Below are 20,403 nucleotides of genomic sequence, written 5' to 3' on the forward strand. Positions count from 1 at the left end.
AGTGAGACAGTCGATACTGGAGAACAATGATCAACAGGCTCATCTTCCCATTCACTGGACAAACAGCTTCTTTGGCTACCTTATCTGCCTCTGTGTTTCCCTGACAATGGGGTTGCCCTCTTTTGTGAGCAGCCAATGTGGCAAGGCTGTCCATAGCATTTGCAACCATGAGCCATGGACTAAAGGTTTACCGTCTGCCATGCAATATGAATTTTTATGATGTAATGGGAGAGACAATAGGGCATTGATGGCATGGGCACTGTCAGACCAAATGTTCACTGGCAGGTCAGAGGTTTCTTTTACTGCTGTTAATAAGGCGAGTATTTCAGCATACTGGGAGGAGTGTCTGGTGCAGCATTACCTGATGACTCTCTCTGGCAGTACCACAGTGTAACCAGTGTGAGGTGAACCTTGTACATGGTAAAATGAACCATCCACATAAACATCTGAAGCTTCTTTAATTGGTTCTTTCAAAACCAGATGCAACTCTAAGTTAATGAGAGGCAATGGGCATTTATGTGGATCCTCTTCATAGGCTAGAAGCTGGGATAGTAGTGCCGTCGCTTTCAGTGTGATATCAGTATCTCTGTGCAGTGATTCCAGTTTCCATTTGCTGAGTCTTTGAGACGTCCTCTTCCACAGTTACATGCTGCTCCTTGACGACATCATATGAAGACATGGGCTGAATTTTGTGCCCACAGTGGGGCTCCCAGTGCCGGGCTGAAAAGGTGGGGGTAGTCCCGCCTTGGTGAGCTGGAGCCACCCGCCCCCCCCCCCCACACACAAAAGCGATATTATGGCACCGAGCCAATTAACAGCCCAGCACTTGGATCCCTGTCCCTTTACTGATGAGGATCCCGCTGCCAACAGCTGCTGGCCAATCACAGGCCTGGAAGTTCAGCAGTATCGGCAGCGCCAACAAGAATGATGGCCACTGCTGATGCTGCAAGAGGCCTTGGGCCCAGGCCCAGCATTAGAGCCCAGATCCAAGGAAAGTGAGGCAGGGTCCCTGGGGCAAGACTGGCAGGCCATGGCGTTGGGGAGGGCAGGATGGGCATTTAGTGCAGGGGGAGGGTGGGTGTGGAAGGTGCAGGTTTTACCGGCAGGGACCCTCCATGGGTCACAGATTGCCACAGAGATGTGCCCTCTCCTCAAGCCCACAGCGCGGTCACCTTGTTTTACTGGGTGACATCCCCACAACGCAGAGCGCACCCCCGCCACCGCTGGTTAAATTGCAGTGGTGGCAGGAAGAGGCCTTCTAATGACTGTTAATTGGCCCGTTAAGGGCCTCAATTAAACTCTTGGGGGCAAGGCCGTCTTTGGCCTATTCCGCCTCCAACAAAATTGTGTTGCGACATGGAGGTGACAAACCCTCTGCCTCCACCACCTCCCTCCAGCCTCCGAACCCATTTCAGGGGGCTCATAAAATTCAGCCCATGGAGTCAGGATTTACATGTATGCTGGTGATACCAGCTCTACCTGTTCACCATTTATTTTGATACCTCTGTTTTGTCAGTCAGGATGAGCTGCATGTTTCTCCAGTTAGAAATTATAAATACTAACGCCATTATCTTCGCCACCCCCCACCCCTCACCACTAAAGGCTGTGGGTCTGCAAATGAGACCCGACCTGAGCCTGATAGAACCTCATCCAAGCCCAACCCAGCCCGAGTCCTTCCATTTATTCCCGCACCCGACCCGACCATCAGTTAGCCTACCTTCCGTTTTTCACTTTGTTCCTTACTGCACAAGCTTAAAATAACTGTAGCAAAACCACCTTTAAAGTCCAAAAAGTAAATTGACATTAAAGTCACTTACCTGAGGTGGTGATAGAGCGTCGCCAATTCGGCCCAACCCAACCCGAGCCCGAATGCCAGACCTGGACGTGCGACCTGACCCAACCCGAACCCGTCGGGTCCCGTCTGGTTCGGGTCGGGTGGCAGGCCTTTACTCACCACTACAAACTCCGTAGCTTGGCTGTTTCCATCCCCCTCCTTGGCCATTGTCTTAGGTTGAACATTTGGAACTTTGGCATCCTATTTGACCCTGAACTGAGCTTCCAATCTCATATCTTCTACATAAAAAAATGTTACCTACTTACTGCTCTGTAACATCTGTGGTATCAGCTAGTGTCTTGCTTTAAAATCTTCATTCATGTCTTTCTTCCACCCTCCAGAATCTTCAGTCATCCAAAGCAATTAAGCAAGCAATTAGGAAGGCTAATAGTATGTTAACCTTTATCCTAAGAGGATTTGAGTGCAGGAGTAGTGAAGTCTTGCTTCAATTGTATAGAACCTTGGTTAGGCTGCACCTGGAGTACGGTGTGCAGTTTTGGTCCCCTTACCTTAGGAAGGATATTGTTGCCATAGAGGGAGTACAACAAAGGTTCACCAGACTTGTTCCCAGGATGGTGGGACTGTCCTATGGAGAGAGATTGGGGAAACTGGACCTGGATTCTCTCGAGTTTCGAAGAATGAGAGGTGATCTCATTGAAACCTACAAAATACGTAAAGGGATAGACAGGGTAGATGCAGGTAAGATGTTTCCACTGCCTGGGGAGTCTAGAACCAGGGGACACAATTTCAAAATAAGGGGGAAGTCACTTAGGACAGAGATGAGGAGCAATTTCTTTACTCAGAGGATTGTGAATCTTTGGAATTCTCTACCCCAGAGGGCTGTGGAAGCTCAGTCATTGAGTATGTTTAAAGCAGAGATTAACCGATTTCTAAATACAAATGACATAAGGGATATTAGGATGGTATGGGAAAAAGGCATTGAAGTGGATGATGAGCCAGGATCGTATTGAATGGCAGAGCAGGCTCGATGGGCTGAATGGCCTGCTCCTGTGTTCCTAAAACTCTGTTGTCAATATTCTGTGCCATACCAAGTTCCATTTGCCCATCACACCTGCCCTCACTGACCTAACATTGGCTCCAGTTTCCCCATTGTCTCAAATTTAAAATTTTCACCCTTCATGACCTTCATTTGGACACACAGCATAATCCACAAGCAGAGTCCACGTCTGATGCAATTTACCTGCCCTGTGGCTGACAACAGGAGGGGTGAGGAAGTTTGGAACCACTGTGTTGTGTGATGATAATGATTCCAAAATGGAAGCATAAGGTAGAGTAGTGGTTTTATGACTAGGCTAACAACTGAAAATTCATGTTTTCAAATCTCACCATGGAAATTTATTGAATTCAGTGAATTTGATAATTTTGGGCTGGCACCATGAAACATGCTGGACTGTTGTAAAATCCCAAGTGGCACACTGTGCCCTTTACTGGTGACTCCTGGGAGTGATTTTCCATGGAGTTCTCCAAATTATCCACTGTAGATTTGGTAGAGGAGCTATGGAAACGGTGGAGAATTGGTTACATAGCCATTAAAGGGACTGTTACCTCCTACTCAGGGAAACCAGCAATGAGCAATAAATGTGACATTGCCCATGTTGTCCACATCCCAATGACTTGTAATGATACAAGAAAATACGGTTGCATTATTTGTGTCCTAGGATTAATGTCATACCTCAACTGTGAACTTTTCTCAGTTGGAGCACTCTTGTCTCTAGATCAGTAGATTATGGGTTCAAGCCTCATTCCAGGACATGTAATTTAGTGTTAAAGTCAATGTTGAAGGGTGCTGCATTATTGAAGATGCTATTTTTTGAGCGAGATGGTAAACCAAGATCCTATCTGCCTGTTAAATGGATATCAAAAGACCCTTGGCACTATTTGAAGAACGATGAATTGTCCAATACCACTAAGATAGGTTAGCTGATCTTTCATCTCATTTACTCTTTATGGGATCTGATTAGCAGCTGATTTTGTCTACATAATAAGTGACTGCACTTGGGAACTAATTCCTTGGCTGTGAAATGCTATGAGGCATTCTGAGCAAGTGATGAGGTTCTATCTGAAAGCCTGTTCTTTCTTCTCAAAATAACTTAGTTTACGTAGCACTGAAACCAATTTTGATCCCCTGAGGGCAGACAGCACTGCGAGATGACACCCGCACAGGCTTCCTCATTCATATAATTGAAGAATGCTGTGTGCACCTACCTGTGCATCTCACACAACGTTCTTTAGTGATATCAATAAGGAAACCCGTGCGGCTATCAGCCCAGGGCGCTGTCTGCCCCTTGAGAATTGACGTAAGTCTGCTTGACATCGCTTGAAGCAGCACAACGTGAACAAACATTTCCCCCTAAAAGTTTTCTCCTCCTTGCCCAAAAATCCAGTACTAAAACTTGTGTTGTGTCACATATGGAACATAGATAACATTGGATTTTCATGTTATAAAAAAATGTCAACTTTATTCAATTATTTGCAGGAAAACACAGACCATAACTACTATACATCAAGAATGTATGGGCCAGCCGACCCAGTAACCAGAGAACTATGGGTAAACATGGATCAAATGGAAAAAGATAAAGTGAAGATTCACGGGATCCTATCAAACACTCACCGCCAAGCTGCAGTAAGTGTAATCTAACCATTAAAGTCAAATAAAGCACATTTTCAAATTAGTGTGATAAATTTAGCTGATCCATTTTGAGTACATGATCACATTGTTTGGGGGCAGTGCAGCAAAAGCTACATTTCTTTATGTGTAGATTAAACCCAACTTAATTTCTTTCATTTCATATATTGCTGCAAAGTACTTTACAAAGGTGAACAGTAATGGAGTCAAAGTTAAAGCAGGTTTTTGAAGGTGGGAAGAGATGTAGAAAGGCGGAAGGATTTGGAAATAGAATTCCAAATGTAGAGTCATGATAGCTAAAGGATCACAGAATCACAGAATTGTTACAGCACAGAAGGAGGCCATTTGGTCCATCATGTCTGTGCTGGTTCTCCGAAGGAGCAATTTACCTAATGCCACTCTCCGCCTTTTCCCCGTAGCCCTGGCCATTCTTGCTTTTGAGATAACAATCCAATTCCCTCTTGAATGTCTGAATTGAATCTGCCTCCATCACACAATCTGGCAGTGCATTCCAGATCCTAACCACACGCTGCATGAAAAGGTTTTTCCTCTTGTCGCCATTACTTCTTTTGCCAATTACCTTAAATCTGTGCCCTCTCGTTCCTGATCCTTTCACGAGTGGGAACAGTTTCTCCCTGTCTACTCTGTCCAGACCCATGATTTTGAATCCCTTTATCAAATCTCCTGTCAGCCTTCTCTTCTCCAAGGAAAACAGTCCCTACTTCTCCAATCTATCTTCGTAACTGAAGTTCCTCATCCCTGGAACCATTCTCGTGAATCTTTTCTGCACCCTCTCTAATGCCTTCACATGTTTTCCGAAATGCAGTGTCCAGAACTGGACGCAGTACTCCAGCTGAGGCCGAACTAGTGTCTTATACAAATTCAACATAACCTCCTTGCTCTTGTACTCTATGCTCCAATTATTAAAGCCCAGGATACTTTATGCTTTATTGACCACTCTCTCAACCTGTCCTGCCACCTTCAATGGTTTGTGCACATATACACCCAGGACCTTTTGTTCTTGCACCCCACTTTAGAGTTGTACCCTTTATTTTATATTATCTCTCCATTTTCTTCCTACCAAAATAAATCACTACATATTTCTCCGCATTGGACTTCATCTGCCACTTGTCTGCCCATTCCACCTGCTTGTCTATGTCCTTTTGAAGTTCTATATTATCCTCTTCACAGTTCACAATGTTTCCAAGTTTCGTATCACCTGCAAATTTTGAAATTCTGCCCTGTTCACCGATCTAAGTTATTAGTATTTATCAGGACGAGCAAGGGTCCCAACACAGACCCTGGCGAACCCAATACAAACCTTCCTCCAGCCGAAAAAACATCCATTAACCACTACTCTCTGTTTTCCGTCACCCAACCAATTTCATATCCATGATTTTACCTTCCCTTTTATTCCATGAGCTATAACTTTGCTCACAAGTCTGTTGTGTGGCACTGTATCAAATGCCTTTTGGAAGTCCAGGAACACCACATCAACAGCATTGCCCTCATCAACATCCTCGGTTACCCCTTCAAAAAACTCCAACAAGTTAGTTAAACACGATTTTCCCTTAACAAATCCATGCTGGCTTTCCTTAATTGATCTGCAATTGTCCAAGTGACTATTAATTTTTCCCCAAATTATTGTTTCTAGAAGTTTCCCCACCACCGAAGTTAAACTGACTGGCCTGTAGGTGCTGGGCTTATCTTTACACGCTTTTTTGAACAAAGGTGTAACGTTTGCAATTCTCCAGTCCTTTGACATCACCCCCAACTATTCCCCCTGCCTCCACCTTTTATCACCCTTTTACTATTTATATACGTATAGAAGACTTTGGGATTCCTTTTTATGTTAGCTGCCAGTCTCTTTTCATACTCTCTCTTTGCTTCTCTTATTTGCTTTTTCACTTCCCCTCTGGACATTCTATATTCAGCCTGGTTCTCCATTGTATTATCTATTATCGACCTGACATCTGTCATAAGCATACTTTTTCTTCTTCATCTTAATCTCTATCTCTTTTATCATCCAGGGAGTTCTGGATTTGTTTGCCCTACCTTTGCCCTTCAAGGGAATATACCTTGACTGTGCCTGAACTATCTCTTCTTTGAAGGTAGCCCATCGTTCAGCTACCATTTTTCCTGCCAACCTTTGATACCAATTTATTTGGCCCAGATCCATTCTTACCCCACTGAAGTTGGCTGTCCCCAGTTAATTATTCTTACTCTAGATTGTTCTTTGTCCTTTCCCATAGCCAATCTAAACCTTATACAATGATCATTGTCCCCTAAATGTTCTCCTACTGACACTTGATCCACTTGGCCCACCTCATTCCAAAAAACCAGGTCCAGTAGTGCCTCCTTTCTCGTTGGACTGGAAACATACTACTGTAGAAAATTTTCCCGAACATACTGTAGGAACTCTTGCCCCTCTCTACCCTTTACACTACTATTATCCCAGTCTATGTTTGGATAATTCAAGTCCCCCATTATAACTACTATATAATTCTTGCACCTCTCTGTAATTTCCTTGCAAATTTGTTCCTCGGCATCCTTTCCACTAATTGGTGGCCTATAGACAACACCAAGCTATGTAATTGCACCTTTTTTGTTCCTTAGCTCTAGCCAAAGAGATGGTGGAGCAGAGGGAGGGACTACACTGTTTACAATGAAATGTTTTATAGCTAAACTTTTAGTCCTTTTAATAAAAGTACAGTGCATATATGCTACAATTTTCACCTTTAATCAGCTAAATATATTCTAGCAGTGCACCAGTTCTTGCTCCTATCACTACTCATCATTGTAAAATTATGTAAATGAGATTTTGTTTGTCTTAAAAAAAGATGAATGCTATTTATTTTATTGACGATCATATTTGATTGCTTCATGCAGAGGGTAAATTTGTCCTTCGATTTCCCATTTTATGGTCATTTCCTGAGAGAGATTACAGTGGCTACTGGTGGTAAGTCACTTTTGTATTTTAACTGTATTTTTCAGATGGTAAGTTAATAATGTGAGGAACAGCAGCTCAATTAAAACTGCCTTCTCATACATTGACCAAATGTTCCCTATTTTCGCAATATTGATGTTATTACTATTGACAATGGGAATCCATTGAGACTGAGAATTCACTTTGGAGGTGAATTTCCTCAAGGCTTCTCTGACTATAATGCCATAACCTCGGCAGAAACCCAGTTTAGGCGTGTAAATAGGGTTTCTGTCAAACCATTGCTAAAGTTACAGCAGTGCATTGGGACAAGCTCTGAGGAAATGCAGCCCCTGTGGAATTTTTACCGGCCTTTGAAAAAATTAAGAGTTTTATCCTAGATTCAAATCAGCTCTCAGAGGTGGAAAGCAGGCTTCTGATGCACCAGCCGTCCAATCTCTTGTCTCCATGTGAAGACCTACTCCACTTCACACAGAAACAATCATGTTTGACATGCACGTTCCAAAACAAAACACATGAAAGTTCAAATTTTAAATAATTTGAGTGTTGTAGCCTGTTAATCTTTGACTGCAGGATGTTCTTGCTGATTATCAGTATTTTATTAAATTTATAAAACAGATTTTCTCAATCTGGGTTGCAGTATTTTGGTTAACAGATATTTGACTATAAATAGTCCTAAATGGGTGTATGCTTTATAGCTTTTACTACTGTCAATTTTCTGGCCAATTATTTTCTCCACTATTTCTCAAGACTCTTATAGTGATAAAGTTCCACATGTACTTGCACCTTCCTGGTACCTTGCTTAAATGACTAGCTTTGAAGACCATGGAAGTTGCTAGGATATTTGACTATGTGGTTGGAGGAGGGAATGATGGAGGACATCACAATTGATCCTGTAATCACCTAACAGAAAGAAAAAAAAGACCTGCATTTATATAGCATCTTTCATGAGCACTGGACTTCTCAAAGCACTTCATAAGCCAATTAGGTACTTTTGAGGTGTACTTACTGTTGTAATGCAAGAAAGGCGGCAGCCAGCATTCACACAGCAAAGTCCCACAAACAGCAATGTAATAATGACTAGATAATCTCTTTTTTTGTGATACTGGTTGAGTGATAAATATTGGCCAGGACACCGGGGATAACTCCCCTTCTTTTCTTCAAAATAGTGCCATGGGATCTTTTACATCCACCTGAGCAAGCAGACCGGACTTTGGTTTACCATCACATCTAAAAGATAGTACAGCACTCCACTGGAGTGCCAACCTTGATTTTTGTGCTTAAAACCTGGAGTGGAGCTTGAATCTAAACCTTGTGACTCAGAGGCGATAGTGCTACCAACTGGGTCACAGCTGACACAATAGGCACTTTCCAGCCATGCTCAAAAGGTAAACATTGATAAACTGATCAGAAATGGCTTATTTTGCTCTCCTGTACCTGGAGCTACTGGGGATAAATTTTCAACCTTTCAAAAAGTCCACCTCTAATTATGCCTAAACTAGATGAGTCCACATTCTTTGGGCTGAATTTTATTAAATTGCGGCCTGCACGTGTGAGCCAGTTCCGCCATGCAGCTGCGATCTAGTGTGCGACAGCTCATCTACATACAGAGGCTGGTCCGCCCCCTTCCCCCCCAATCATGTGACAAGGGCGGGCTCTGTGACGCTAGCAACAGCGTCAGCTGCTTCTGTGCAGGTACTGATGCCATTTTTAAAGGGCTGCCAGACCTGCACAGTTGAAGCCTGTACCTGCCCCCACCACCCCCCCCCCCCCCCCCCACAGTACACTGTAAATTGATTTCTGGCCTGTACCCCACACCCCACAATACAAAGAAAATAAATGGCTACCCCATTCCACAACCCCTCCAAAATTTAATATCTGACCTTCCCCCCCCCCACCCCAACTGCACAAAGTTCCGAGGTCATCTCTTCACCCCCCCCAATCCCCCTCCCCGCCCCCACCCAAAGTAGAAATGCAGATTTGACCACCCCCCAAAACCTCACTAAAAATCCTCAGTTCCCTCCTTCCCCACCTCGGTGGCACCAGCTTTCCCTGGATGGGAAAGGGAAGGCTCGTGAATGCCAGCTGTTGCGCGGAATATCACAGCCAGCAAGATCGCGGTGAAAGGTATGTAAATAAATGCCTATCCTTTATTTAAATATTTAAAGTTGGATCCTGTCGTTGAGCGGCAGGGGGCTGCCATGGAGCCTCTCCACTGCCAGGAAGATTGTGCCCGGCAATCCTGCGTCAAGCTCCGTGGCGGGCCACTGCCAGTGCGATCTTCCAACCACCACCACCCCCGCCCCCCGGCATGGAGCCTGATGTAGTGAGCTCAACAAAATCCAGCCCTTTAGCTTTTCAATTGGTTTTCTGATCTTTTGATATTTCACAATTTTCTACTCTTCGTTTTTTCAGCATGTGGTGTTATGTCAGTCTGAGCTAAGTCATCAGATGTTGATCTGATCAGTGTCTCTTGATTGTTTTGTGCATTTTCAGGTTTTTTCTGTGTTGCTGTAGGCATGACATCCTGCTTGGTTTTGACCGCTGGTGTCTGTTGTCCATGTAAACCAACCTCCAGTTTAATGATTCTGTTGGTGGTAAGGACAGTGTATATTTGTTAAATATAACTACAGCAAAAAGCAGGCAAAAGGATAAATTATTGTCAATGTTTGATAAGAAAATACATCTACTTTCAATTACTTAGGTGTGCATTCCTTATTATTAAGTGTAATTCAATAAAAATAAATAGTTGATGCTATTTTATCAGGACATTGAAAAGACAGATTGTATCTTGCTCTAATGTGAAATCTATTGTTCATGCAGTCCTTTAACTGCAGTGTGTCATTGCACAATAATTATTATAATATGAATCTTGTTAATGTATAAATGTTGTAAATGAGCATTTTCTGGTCTGATGAGTTATTACACTGATATAAGTTGGCTGTGTGGTTTTTCCTTTAGTCGGTAGAACCACTGCCAGTCATAAATTGTGGTGAAGTTTTAAACAGATTAATAAAAGCAGTCAGCAAACTGATTAATGCAATGTCAATGTCGCTGTGGTTTCACAATGAACTGCTGCAGTGGTCAGAATTTGAAGATAAGTGTTGATTGCAGATAGGGACTTTGGAAGCAGTGCAATTTCGAAGTCAAATTGTGTTGGTCCACAGAGAATTGGCAGCAGCTTACTTCACAAAGAAAAACGCATAATGGAGTTATCAGGTTATTTAAACATTTTTACCATTCTGGTAACTTTTCATCCCTTAACTCTGCAAAATATACATTGGGGGTGTTGCAGCTCAATTAGATGGTTAGGAATTTAAGGTAAAATTGAATCTAGAAAAAGATGGTCAAAAACAAATCTGATAAAAATTTATTATTAGAATTAGAATTAGAACATTACAGCGCAGTACAGGCCCTTCGGCCCTCGATGTTGCGCTGACCATCTGACCTACACGATTCCATTTTCATCCATATGTCTATCCAATGACCACTTAAATGCCCTTAAAGTTGGCGAGTCTACTACTGTTGCAGGCAGGGCGTTCCACGCCCCTACTACTCTCTGCGTAAAGAAACTACCTCTGACATCTGTCCTATATCTTTCACCCCTCAACTTAAAGCTATGTCCCCTCGTGTTTGCCATCATCATCCGAGGAAAAAGACTCTCACTATCCATCCTATCTAACCCTCTGATTATCTTGTATGTCTCTATTAAGTCACCTCTCCTCCTCCTTCTCTCTAACGAAAACAACCCCAAGTCCCTCAGCCTTTCCTCGTAAGACCTTCCTTCCATACCAGGCAACATCCTAGTAAATCTCCTCTGCACCCTTTCCAAAGCTTCCACATCCTTCCTATAATGCGGTGACCAGAACTGCACGCAATACTCAAGGTGCGGCCTCACCAGAGTTTTGTACAGCTGCATCATGACCTCGTGGCTCCGAAACTCGATCCCCCTACTAATAAAAGCTAATACACCATATGCCTTCTTAACAGCCCTATTAACCTGGGTAGCAACTTTCAGGGATTTATGTACCTGGACACCAAGATCTCTCTGCTCATCTACACTACCAAGAATCTTCCCATTAGCCCAGTACTCTGCATTGCTGTTACTCCTTCCAAAGTGAATCACCTCACACTTCTCCGCATTAAACTCCATTTGCCATCTCTCAGCCCAGCTCTGCAGCCTATCTATGTCCCTCTGTACCCTACAACACCCTTCGACACTATCCACAACTCCACCGACCTTCGTGTCATCCGCAAATTTACTAACCCACCCTTCTACACCCTCATCCAGGTCATTTATGAAAATGACAAACAGCAGTGGCCCCAAAACAGAACCTTGCGGTATACCACTAGTAACTAAACTCCAGGATGAACATTTGCCATCAACCACCACCCTCTGTCTTCTTTCAGCTAGCCAATTTCTGATCCAAAGCTCTAAATCACCTTCAACCCCATACTTCCGTATTTTCTGCAATAGCCTACCGTGGGCAACCTTATCAAACGCCTTACTGAAATCCATATACACCACATCCACGGCTTTACCCTCATCCACCTGTTTGGTCACCTTCTCGAAAAACTCAATAAGGTTTGTGAGGCACGACCTACCTTTCACAAAACCGTGCTGACTATCGCAAATGAACTTATTCTTTTCAAGATGATTATAAATCCTATCTCTTATAACCTTTTCCAACATTTTACCCACAACCGAAGTAAGGCTCACAGGTCTATAATTACCAGGGCTGTCTCTACTCCCCTTCTTGAACAAGGGGACAACATTTGCTATCCTCCAGTCTTCCGGCACTACTCCTGTCGACAATGACGACATAAAGATCAACAACAACGGCTCTGCAATCTCCTCCCTGGCTTCCCAGAGAATCCTAGGATAAATCCCATCTGGCCCAGGGGACTTATCTATTTTCACTCTTTCCAAAATTGCTAACACCTCCTCCTTGTGAATCTCAATCCCATCTAGCCTAGTAGGCTGTATCTCAGTAATCTCCTCGGCAACATTTTCTTTCTCTACTGTGAATACTGATGAAAAATATTCATTTAACGCTTCCCCTATCTCCTCTGATTCCGCACACAACTTCCCACTACTATCCTTGATTGGCCCTGTTCTAACTCTTATCATTCTTTTATTCCTGATATACCTATAGAAAGCCTTAGGGTTTTCTTTGATCCTATCCGCCAATGACTTCTCGTGTCCTCTCCTTGCTCTTCTTAGCCCTCCCTTTAGATCCTTCCTGGCTAGCTTGTAACTCTCAAGCGCCCTAACTGAGCCTTCACGTCTCATCCGAACATAAGCCGCCCTCTTCCTCTTGACAAGCGCTTCAACTTCTTGAGTAAACCACGGCTCCCTCGCTCGACAACTTCCTCCCTGCCTGACAGGTACATACTTATCAAGGACACGCATTAGCTGCTCCTTGAATAAGCTCCACATTTCGTTTGTGCCCATCCCCTGCAGTTTCCTTCCCCATCCTACACATCCTAAATCTTGCCTAATCGCGTCATAATTTCCTTTCCCCCAGCTATAATTCTTGCCCTGCGGTATATACCTGTCCCTGCCCATCGCTAAGGTAAACCTAACCGAATTGTGATCACTATTGCCAAAGTGCTCACCTACATCTAAATCGAACACCTGGCCGGGTTCATTACCCAGTACCAAATCCAATGTGGCATCGCCCCTGGTTGGCCTGTCCACATACTGTGTCAGAAAACCCTCCTGCACACACTGGACAAAAACAGACCCATCTAAAGTACTCGAACTATAGTATTTCCAGTCAATATTTGGAAAGTTAAAGTCCCCCATAACCACTACCCTGTTACTCTCGCTCCTGTCGAGAATCATCTTCGCTATCCTTTCCTCTACATCTCTGGAACTATTCGGAGGTCTATAGAAAACTCCCAACAGGGTAACCTCTCCTCTCCTGTTTCTAACCTCGGCCCATACTACCTCAGTAGACGAGTCCTCAAACGTCCTTTCTGCCGCTGTAATACTTTCCTTGATTAACAATGCCACACCCCCCCCTCTTTTACCCTCTTCTCTGTTCTTACTGAAACATCTAAATCCCGGAACCTGCAACATCCATTCCTGCCCCTGCTCTACCCATGTCTCTGAAATGGCCACAACATCAGGATCCTAGGTACTAACCCATGCTGCAAGCTCACCCACCTTATTCCGGATGCTCCTGGCGTTGAAGTAGACTTATAAATTGCTATGCTGATGAAGCAAAATATTTTCTGTTCAGGCTAGGAAACCTGCTGGTTTAAATGTTAAGCATTGATTTTATTTGGTTAGCTTTCTGTACATTTGAAACCATTTCCTTTCCTTTAGCCCACATGAGCTGAAATATGAAACATCCCTGAATCTTATATGAAGACCCCATGTGATGTTTTCAAACTGAACAATGTAGATTTTCTTGGTTCCCCAAAATGAATGCAACCATAAAAAAATTCAATAAAAACAGCAAGTGCTGGAAATACTCAGCAGATCAGGTTGGCTGTGGAGAGAGAAGCAGAGTTAACTTTTCAGGTCTGTGACCTTTCACCAGAACTGAAAGGTTAGAAAAGTATTCAGTTTTAAGCAAGTGGGGAAGGGAACAAAAGGGAAGGTGTGTGATTGGGCAGAGGGCAGGAGAGATTAAATAACAAAGATGTAATGGGACAAAGGCAAAGAGAGTGTTAATGGTTGTGGTAAAAGACAAAGCATTAGTCCAGACAGTGTGTTAATGGCAGAATAATGAGCAGCTCTGTCCAAAAGCACAAACATGAGAAACAGGCACATGGTTAAGAAATAAAATAATAAAAAAAATTTAAAAAAGGCCAATCATGCTCTGAAATTGTTGAACTCAATGTTGAGTCCGCAAGGCTGCAGAGTGCCTAATCGAAAGATGAGGTGCTGCTCCTCAAGCTTGTGTTGATGTTCACTGGAACACTGCAGCAGACCAAGGACAGAAATGTGGGCATAAGAGCAGGATGGTGTGTTGAAATGGCAAGCAACCGGAAGCTCGAAGTCATGCTTTCGGACTGAGCGGAGGTGTTCCGCAAAGCGGTCACCCAGTCTACATTTGGTTTCCCTAATATTGAGGCAGTTGCATTGTGAGCAGTGAATGCAGTATACTAAATTGAAGGAAATACAAGTAAATTGATGCTTCACCTGGAAGGAGTGGGGCCTTGGATGGTGAGCAGAGAGGAGGTAAAAGGGTAGGTATTACACCTTCTGTGATTGGGAAGGTGCCGTGGGAATGGGGGCGAGGTATCGGAGGGAATAGAGGAGTGGACCAGGGTGTCATGGATGGAACAATTCCTTTTAAATGCTGACATGGGAAGGGAAGATGCGTTTGGTGGTGGCATCACACTTGAGGTGGCGGAAATAGCGAAGGATGAACCTTTGGATGTGGAAAGTGAGGACAAGGGGAACCCTGTCGTGGTTCTGGGAGAGAGGGGAAGGGGTGAGGGCAGAAGTGCAGGAAATAGGTCAGATACAGTTGAGGGCCCTGTCAACCACAGTGGGAGGGGGGGGGAAATACTTGGTTGAGGAAAAAGGAAGGCATGTCCGAAGCGCTGTTGTGGAAGGTTGCATCAACAGAACAGATGCGTCGGAGACAGAGAAACTGGGAGTGGGGTAGAAACAAGGTGAAATGATGGATCTACCAGGACAGTCCTGTCTGTGGAGTCTGGGAAGGAGGTAGAAGCGGGCTGTCCGGATTTGCAGGACTGTAGAGGGAAGATTTCCGGAGGAAATGAGGTCAGTGACAGTCCTGGAGACAGTGGCTTGATGTTCGGTGGTGGGATCATGGTCCAAGGCGAGATAGGAAGAAGTGTCTGAGAGTTGGCGTTCAGCCTTTGCAAGGTAGAGGTTGGTATGCCAGACAGCAACAGCACGATCCTTGTTTTTTTAAATGAGGGCAGTGCCTGCATAATAGGTGTTGAGAGTCTACAATAGTAGATGTGTTGAACAGACTCGCAGCAAAAACAGATGAAGCTGAAATGATTACCACCTCCAAAAAGAAACTGGACAAATAGCTAATTGGGAATGTAATCGCAGCTTATTAGGATAAGTATAGACTAAGATCAGCAAATAATCCATTGGACCCATTGGTTCCTGTGTTGTTATGATGAGAGTGGATATTATTGTTGAGGTCGGCAGACCATAGTTGAATGATAAATATTGAAGTTGGATGAATAACCTATGTGCATTTGATAACTTTTGACATCCAAGGAGCATTTCTGCAGATCATTAAATGCATGAGATGGAGTCCATCATAAGGCAGATTGAGATGGTCTGTGTAGAGAGGCAACTTGATTGGTTAAATGACTTTTTCTTCTGTATTTTATGTTCTTGTTTCTGTTTGGGGCTCATTAGTTTTAATGTGGTTTTGAAATGTTAAAAATGCAAAATTGCAACATTTATCAATCATTTTAGTTACTGAATAAATAAGTGGTGTCAGCATCCACAACTGCATTGTATAACGTTTCCAAAATGTAACGTTTTGCTTGGCAATGTCTCAGTCATGCAGTTGAATAAAATGTCCATGAATAGTAATATTACAGTGAAAATGTGTACTTTAAAAAAAAAAATCTTATAACTTGATTTATGCCAAAGGGTAGAAATGCTTCTTGAAATCTGTGCCAGCCTGAAGCCCAAACCAAATAGGGCATGGAGCCTCATTTGAATAAAAGCGGCAAACTGGATGCATCAAATTGGGTGGAAAGTATCTGCCAGCTAGCTGAAATTAAAGTGTGGCCCTTAGCTTCCTGATGATACTCAGGTAAATCTCAAGCAAAAACAGAAAATGCTGGAAATACTCAGCAGGTCAGGCAGCATCTGTGGAGAGAGAAATAGAGTTAACCTTTCAGGTCGATGACCTCTCATCAGTTCTGATGAAAGGTCACAAACCTGAAATGTTAAATCTGCTTTTTTCTCCACAGATGCTGTCTGACCTGCTGAATATTCCCAGCATTTTCTGCTTTTGTTCAGATTTTCAGCATCCACAATATTTTGCCTTTGTATGCTCAGGTAAATGTTGGAACAGGGGTTCCAAGGAGGGGTTTTGTGATACTGAAGGGAATTGGGGGGAGGTCAGGGGAGAGGGAATCCACGGCAGAGGAGGCCTGAACTCTCCTTATGGGTCTGTAGGAGTATTTTCTTTTATTCATTCATGGGATGTGGACATCGCTGGCTAGGCCAGCATTTATTGCCCATCCCTAATTGCCTTTGAGAAGGTGGTGGTGAGCTGCCTTCTTGAACCGCTGCAGTACATTTGGGAAAGGTATACTTACAGTGCTGTTAGGAAGGGAGTTCCAGGATTTTGACCCAGCGACAGTGAAGGAACGGCAATATAGTTCCAAGTCAGGATGGTGTGTGATTTGGAGGGGAACTTGCAGGTGGTGGTGTTCCCATGCATTTGCTGTCCTCGTCCTTCTAGTTGATAGAGGTCACGGGTTTGGAAGGTGCTGTCTAAGGAGCCTTGGTGCATTGCTGCAGTGCATCTTGTAGATGGTACACACTGCTGCCACTGTGCATCGGTGGTGGAGGGAGTGAATGTTTGTGGATGGGATGCCAATCAAGTGGGCTACTTTGTCCTCGATGGTGTCAAGCTGCTTGAGTGTTGTTGGAGCTGCACCCATCCAGGCAAGTGGAAAGTATTCCATCACACTCCTGACTTGTGCCTTGTAAATGGTGGACAGGCTTTGGGGAGTCAGGAGGTGAGTTACTCACCGCAGGATTCCTAGCCTCTGACCTGCTCTTGTAGCCACGGTACTTATATGGCTACTCCAGTTCAGTTTCTGGTCAATGGTAGCCCCCAGGATGTTGTTAGTGGGGGATTGAGATCGTAATGCCATTGAATGACAAAGGGAAATGGTTAGATTCTCTCTTGTTGGAGATGGTCATTGCCTGGCACTTGTGTGGCATGACTGTTACTTTCCACTTATCAGCTCAAGCCTGGATATTGTCCAGGTCTTGCTGCATTTCTACACGGACTGCTTCAGTATCTGAGGAGTCGCGAATGGTGCTGAACATTGTGCAATCATCAGCGAACATCCCCACTTCTGACCTTATGATGGAGGGAAGGTCATTGATGAAGCAGCTGAAGATGGTTAGGCCTAGGACACTACCCTGAGGACCTCCTGCAGTGATGTCCTGGAGCTCAGATGATTGATCTCCAATAACCACAACCATCTTCCTTTGCGCTCGGTGTGACTCCAACCAGCGTGGAGTTTTCCCTTTGATTCCCATTGACTTCAGTTTTGCTAGGGCTCCTTGATGCCGTACTTGGTCAAATGCTGCCTTGATGTCAAGGGCAGTCATTCTCACCTCACCTCTTGAGTTCAGCTCTTTTGTCCATGTTTTTAGCAAGGCTATAATGAGGTCAGGAGCTGCGTGGCCCTGGCGGAACCCAAACTCAGCGTCAGTGAGCAGGTTATTGCTAAGCAAGTGCTGCTTGATGGCACTGTTGATGACACCTTCCATCACTTTACTGATTGTTGAGAGTAGGCTGATGGGGCGGTCATTGGCCGGGTTGGACTTGTCCTGCTTTTTGTGTACAGGACATACCTGGGCAACTTTCCACATTGCAGGGTAGATGCCAGTGTTGTAGCTGTACTGGAACAGCTTGGCTAGGGGCGCGGCAAGTTCTGGAGCACAGGTCTTCAGGTACTATTGTCGGAATATTGTCAGGGCCCATCGCCTTTGCAGTATCCAGTGCCTTCAGTTGTTTGTTGATATCACACGGAGTGAATCGAATTGGCTGAAGTCTGGCATCTGTGATGCTGGGGATTTCAGGAGGAGGCCAAGATGGATCATCAACAAGAGAGCATGACTGTCTCCCTTATCCCCATGAAGGAAAGTAAGAAATAACTTCATGTCAGTGGCTTCTTCTGCTTCTGATCTTCTCCTGTCTTCACGTTACTCGGCAGGAAAGCTGCAGCACATTTCCCACTCAGATCAGAGTTAAAGTTGCAGTTCAAGGCCCGATAGAGTCATTGGAACTCAATCTGCATATTTAAATTAAAAGAGGTTGTGACCAGCTTCATGTCAGAAGAGCAAATTAAAATCGAAAACGGCAGGATCCAGGCAGGACCTTGGCAGTTAAGTTACCCGGTCAATCATAGCTGCTAATCAGCCAGCCTCATGTGAATGTTACCTCCTTACTGTGCAATATCCTCAAATGTAAATGATGGATTCAAGAGCACTGGTGGCCCTACCATGTTAAAGTAATGTGAAATGATCCTGCAGAAGTGCTTCTCTAAGAGATAAAACAACACCTGTTGTCATGGAGCTGGTGTTGCACCAAATATGGAGGGCAGTTTTTGACAACTCCTTCAGGCATAAAGAGCCTCCAAGATGGGTCTTGATCTAAAATGCCAGTTTAGCCCTTGTTTAGCACAAAATACCATTTTGGTGAAGAAGTTGAGACTTGTGGTAGGAACGGCCGCCCAGAGGATTGTTAAGTGGTTGATTGAGGCTTAAATTTCCTGCTAACACTCATTAATGAGGGTTGCAAGGCATTTTGGGTGATAGCACTTGAAGTAACACCCTCTTCTAACAGAAACCAGCTGATTGGGAGTAAACAAATGGTTGCTCAAGATATTGAGCAGAACCTAAAGGCATTTTGCCTTTCACTGTTCACTTGCCGCTGGAGGTTTGAAGACGACCTTTTAAAATACCGGCAGACTTTATTGGGAGACTTTGTCAAGACTTCACCAACACTGTCAACATTTATTCTGGAATTTCTCTGAGGACTTCACCTAAAAAGAATGAGTGCAGTGCTAGTCTACCGTATAGGAGTCACCTGGAGAAATGGAGTATTTGGCCATGGGCACCTTGCTAAGGGTCCCACTTGGTCTGCAGGACGGATGGGAGAAGGACGTGAGGCCAGGCAGAGCAGCAGGAAAGGTCATCAACCTCAAATGTTAACTCTGTTTCTCTCTGCTTATCTGCCTGACCTGCTGAGTATGTCCAGCGTTTTCTCTTTTCATTTCAGAGTTTGAGCATCTGCAGTATTTTGCTCTTGTATAGTTCCTCAGGGAAGTGGCCTTGTTCCAACTATTTGAGACTAGGGTCCTGAATCTTAATAAAGGAAACTACGAAGGTATGAGGCACGAGTTGGCTATGATGGATTGGGAAACATTACTCAAAGGGATGATGGTGGATAGGCAATGGCAAACATTCAAAGAGCGCATGGATGAACTGCAACAATTGTTTATTCCTGTCCGGCGCAAAAGTAAAACGGGAAAGGTAGCCAAACCATGGCTTGCAAGGGAAATTAGAGATAGCATTAGATCCAAGGAAGAGGCATATAAACTCGCCAGAAAAAAACAACAGACCTGAGGATTGGGAGCAGTTTAGAATTCAGCAAAGGAGGATCAAGGGATTAATTAAGAAAGGGAAAAAAGAATACGAGAGTAATCTTGCGGGGCACATAAAAACGGACTGTAAAAGTTTCTATAGGTAAGCATGCAGGTGCAACAGGGTAAAAAAGGGCAAATGGTATGTTGGCCTTCATAGCGAGAGGAATCGAGTACAGGAGCAGGGATGTCTTGCTGCAATTATACAGGGCCTTGGTGAGGCCACACCTGGAATATTTTAAAATAAAAACAAGAAATGCTGGAACCACTCAGCAGGTCTGGCAGCATCTGTGAAAAGAGAAGCAGAGTTAATGTTTCGGGTCAGTGACCCTTCTTCGGAATATTTTATGCAGTTTTGGTCTCCTTATCTGAGGAAGGATGTTCTTGCTGTAGAGGGAGCGCAGCGAAGGTTTACCAGGCTGATTCCTGGGATGGCGGGTCTGGCATATGAGGAGAGATTGAGTTGGTTCAGATTATATTCGCTGGAGTTCAGAAGAGTGAGGGGGGGATCTCAGAGAAACCTGTAAAATTCTATCAGGACTTGACAGGGTAAATGCAGGAAGGATGTTCCCGATGGTGGGGGAGTTCAGAACCAGGGATCATAGTCTAAGGATATGGGGTTAACCT

General features: G+C 44.1%; 1 protein-coding gene across 1 annotated transcript in view; it reads left to right on the plus strand.

Moving 5' to 3' along the window:
- The window catches only part of LOC137348185 (plexin domain-containing protein 2-like), a 455,424-nt gene that overhangs the window by 223,368 nt on the left and 211,653 nt on the right, over positions 1–20,403 (plus strand). The window contains exons 3-4 of the mRNA XM_068013514.1: positions 4,332–4,478; positions 7,371–7,440. Of these exons, the coding sequence (XP_067869615.1) occupies positions 4,332–4,478; positions 7,371–7,440 (217 nt within the window). The remainder of the gene's footprint in view (positions 1–4,331; positions 4,479–7,370; positions 7,441–20,403) is intronic.

The sequence above is a fragment of the Heterodontus francisci genome, chromosome 2 (genome assembly GCF_036365525.1).
Source record: "Heterodontus francisci isolate sHetFra1 chromosome 2, sHetFra1.hap1, whole genome shotgun sequence".
Lineage (NCBI taxonomy): Eukaryota > Metazoa > Chordata > Chondrichthyes > Heterodontiformes > Heterodontidae > Heterodontus > Heterodontus francisci.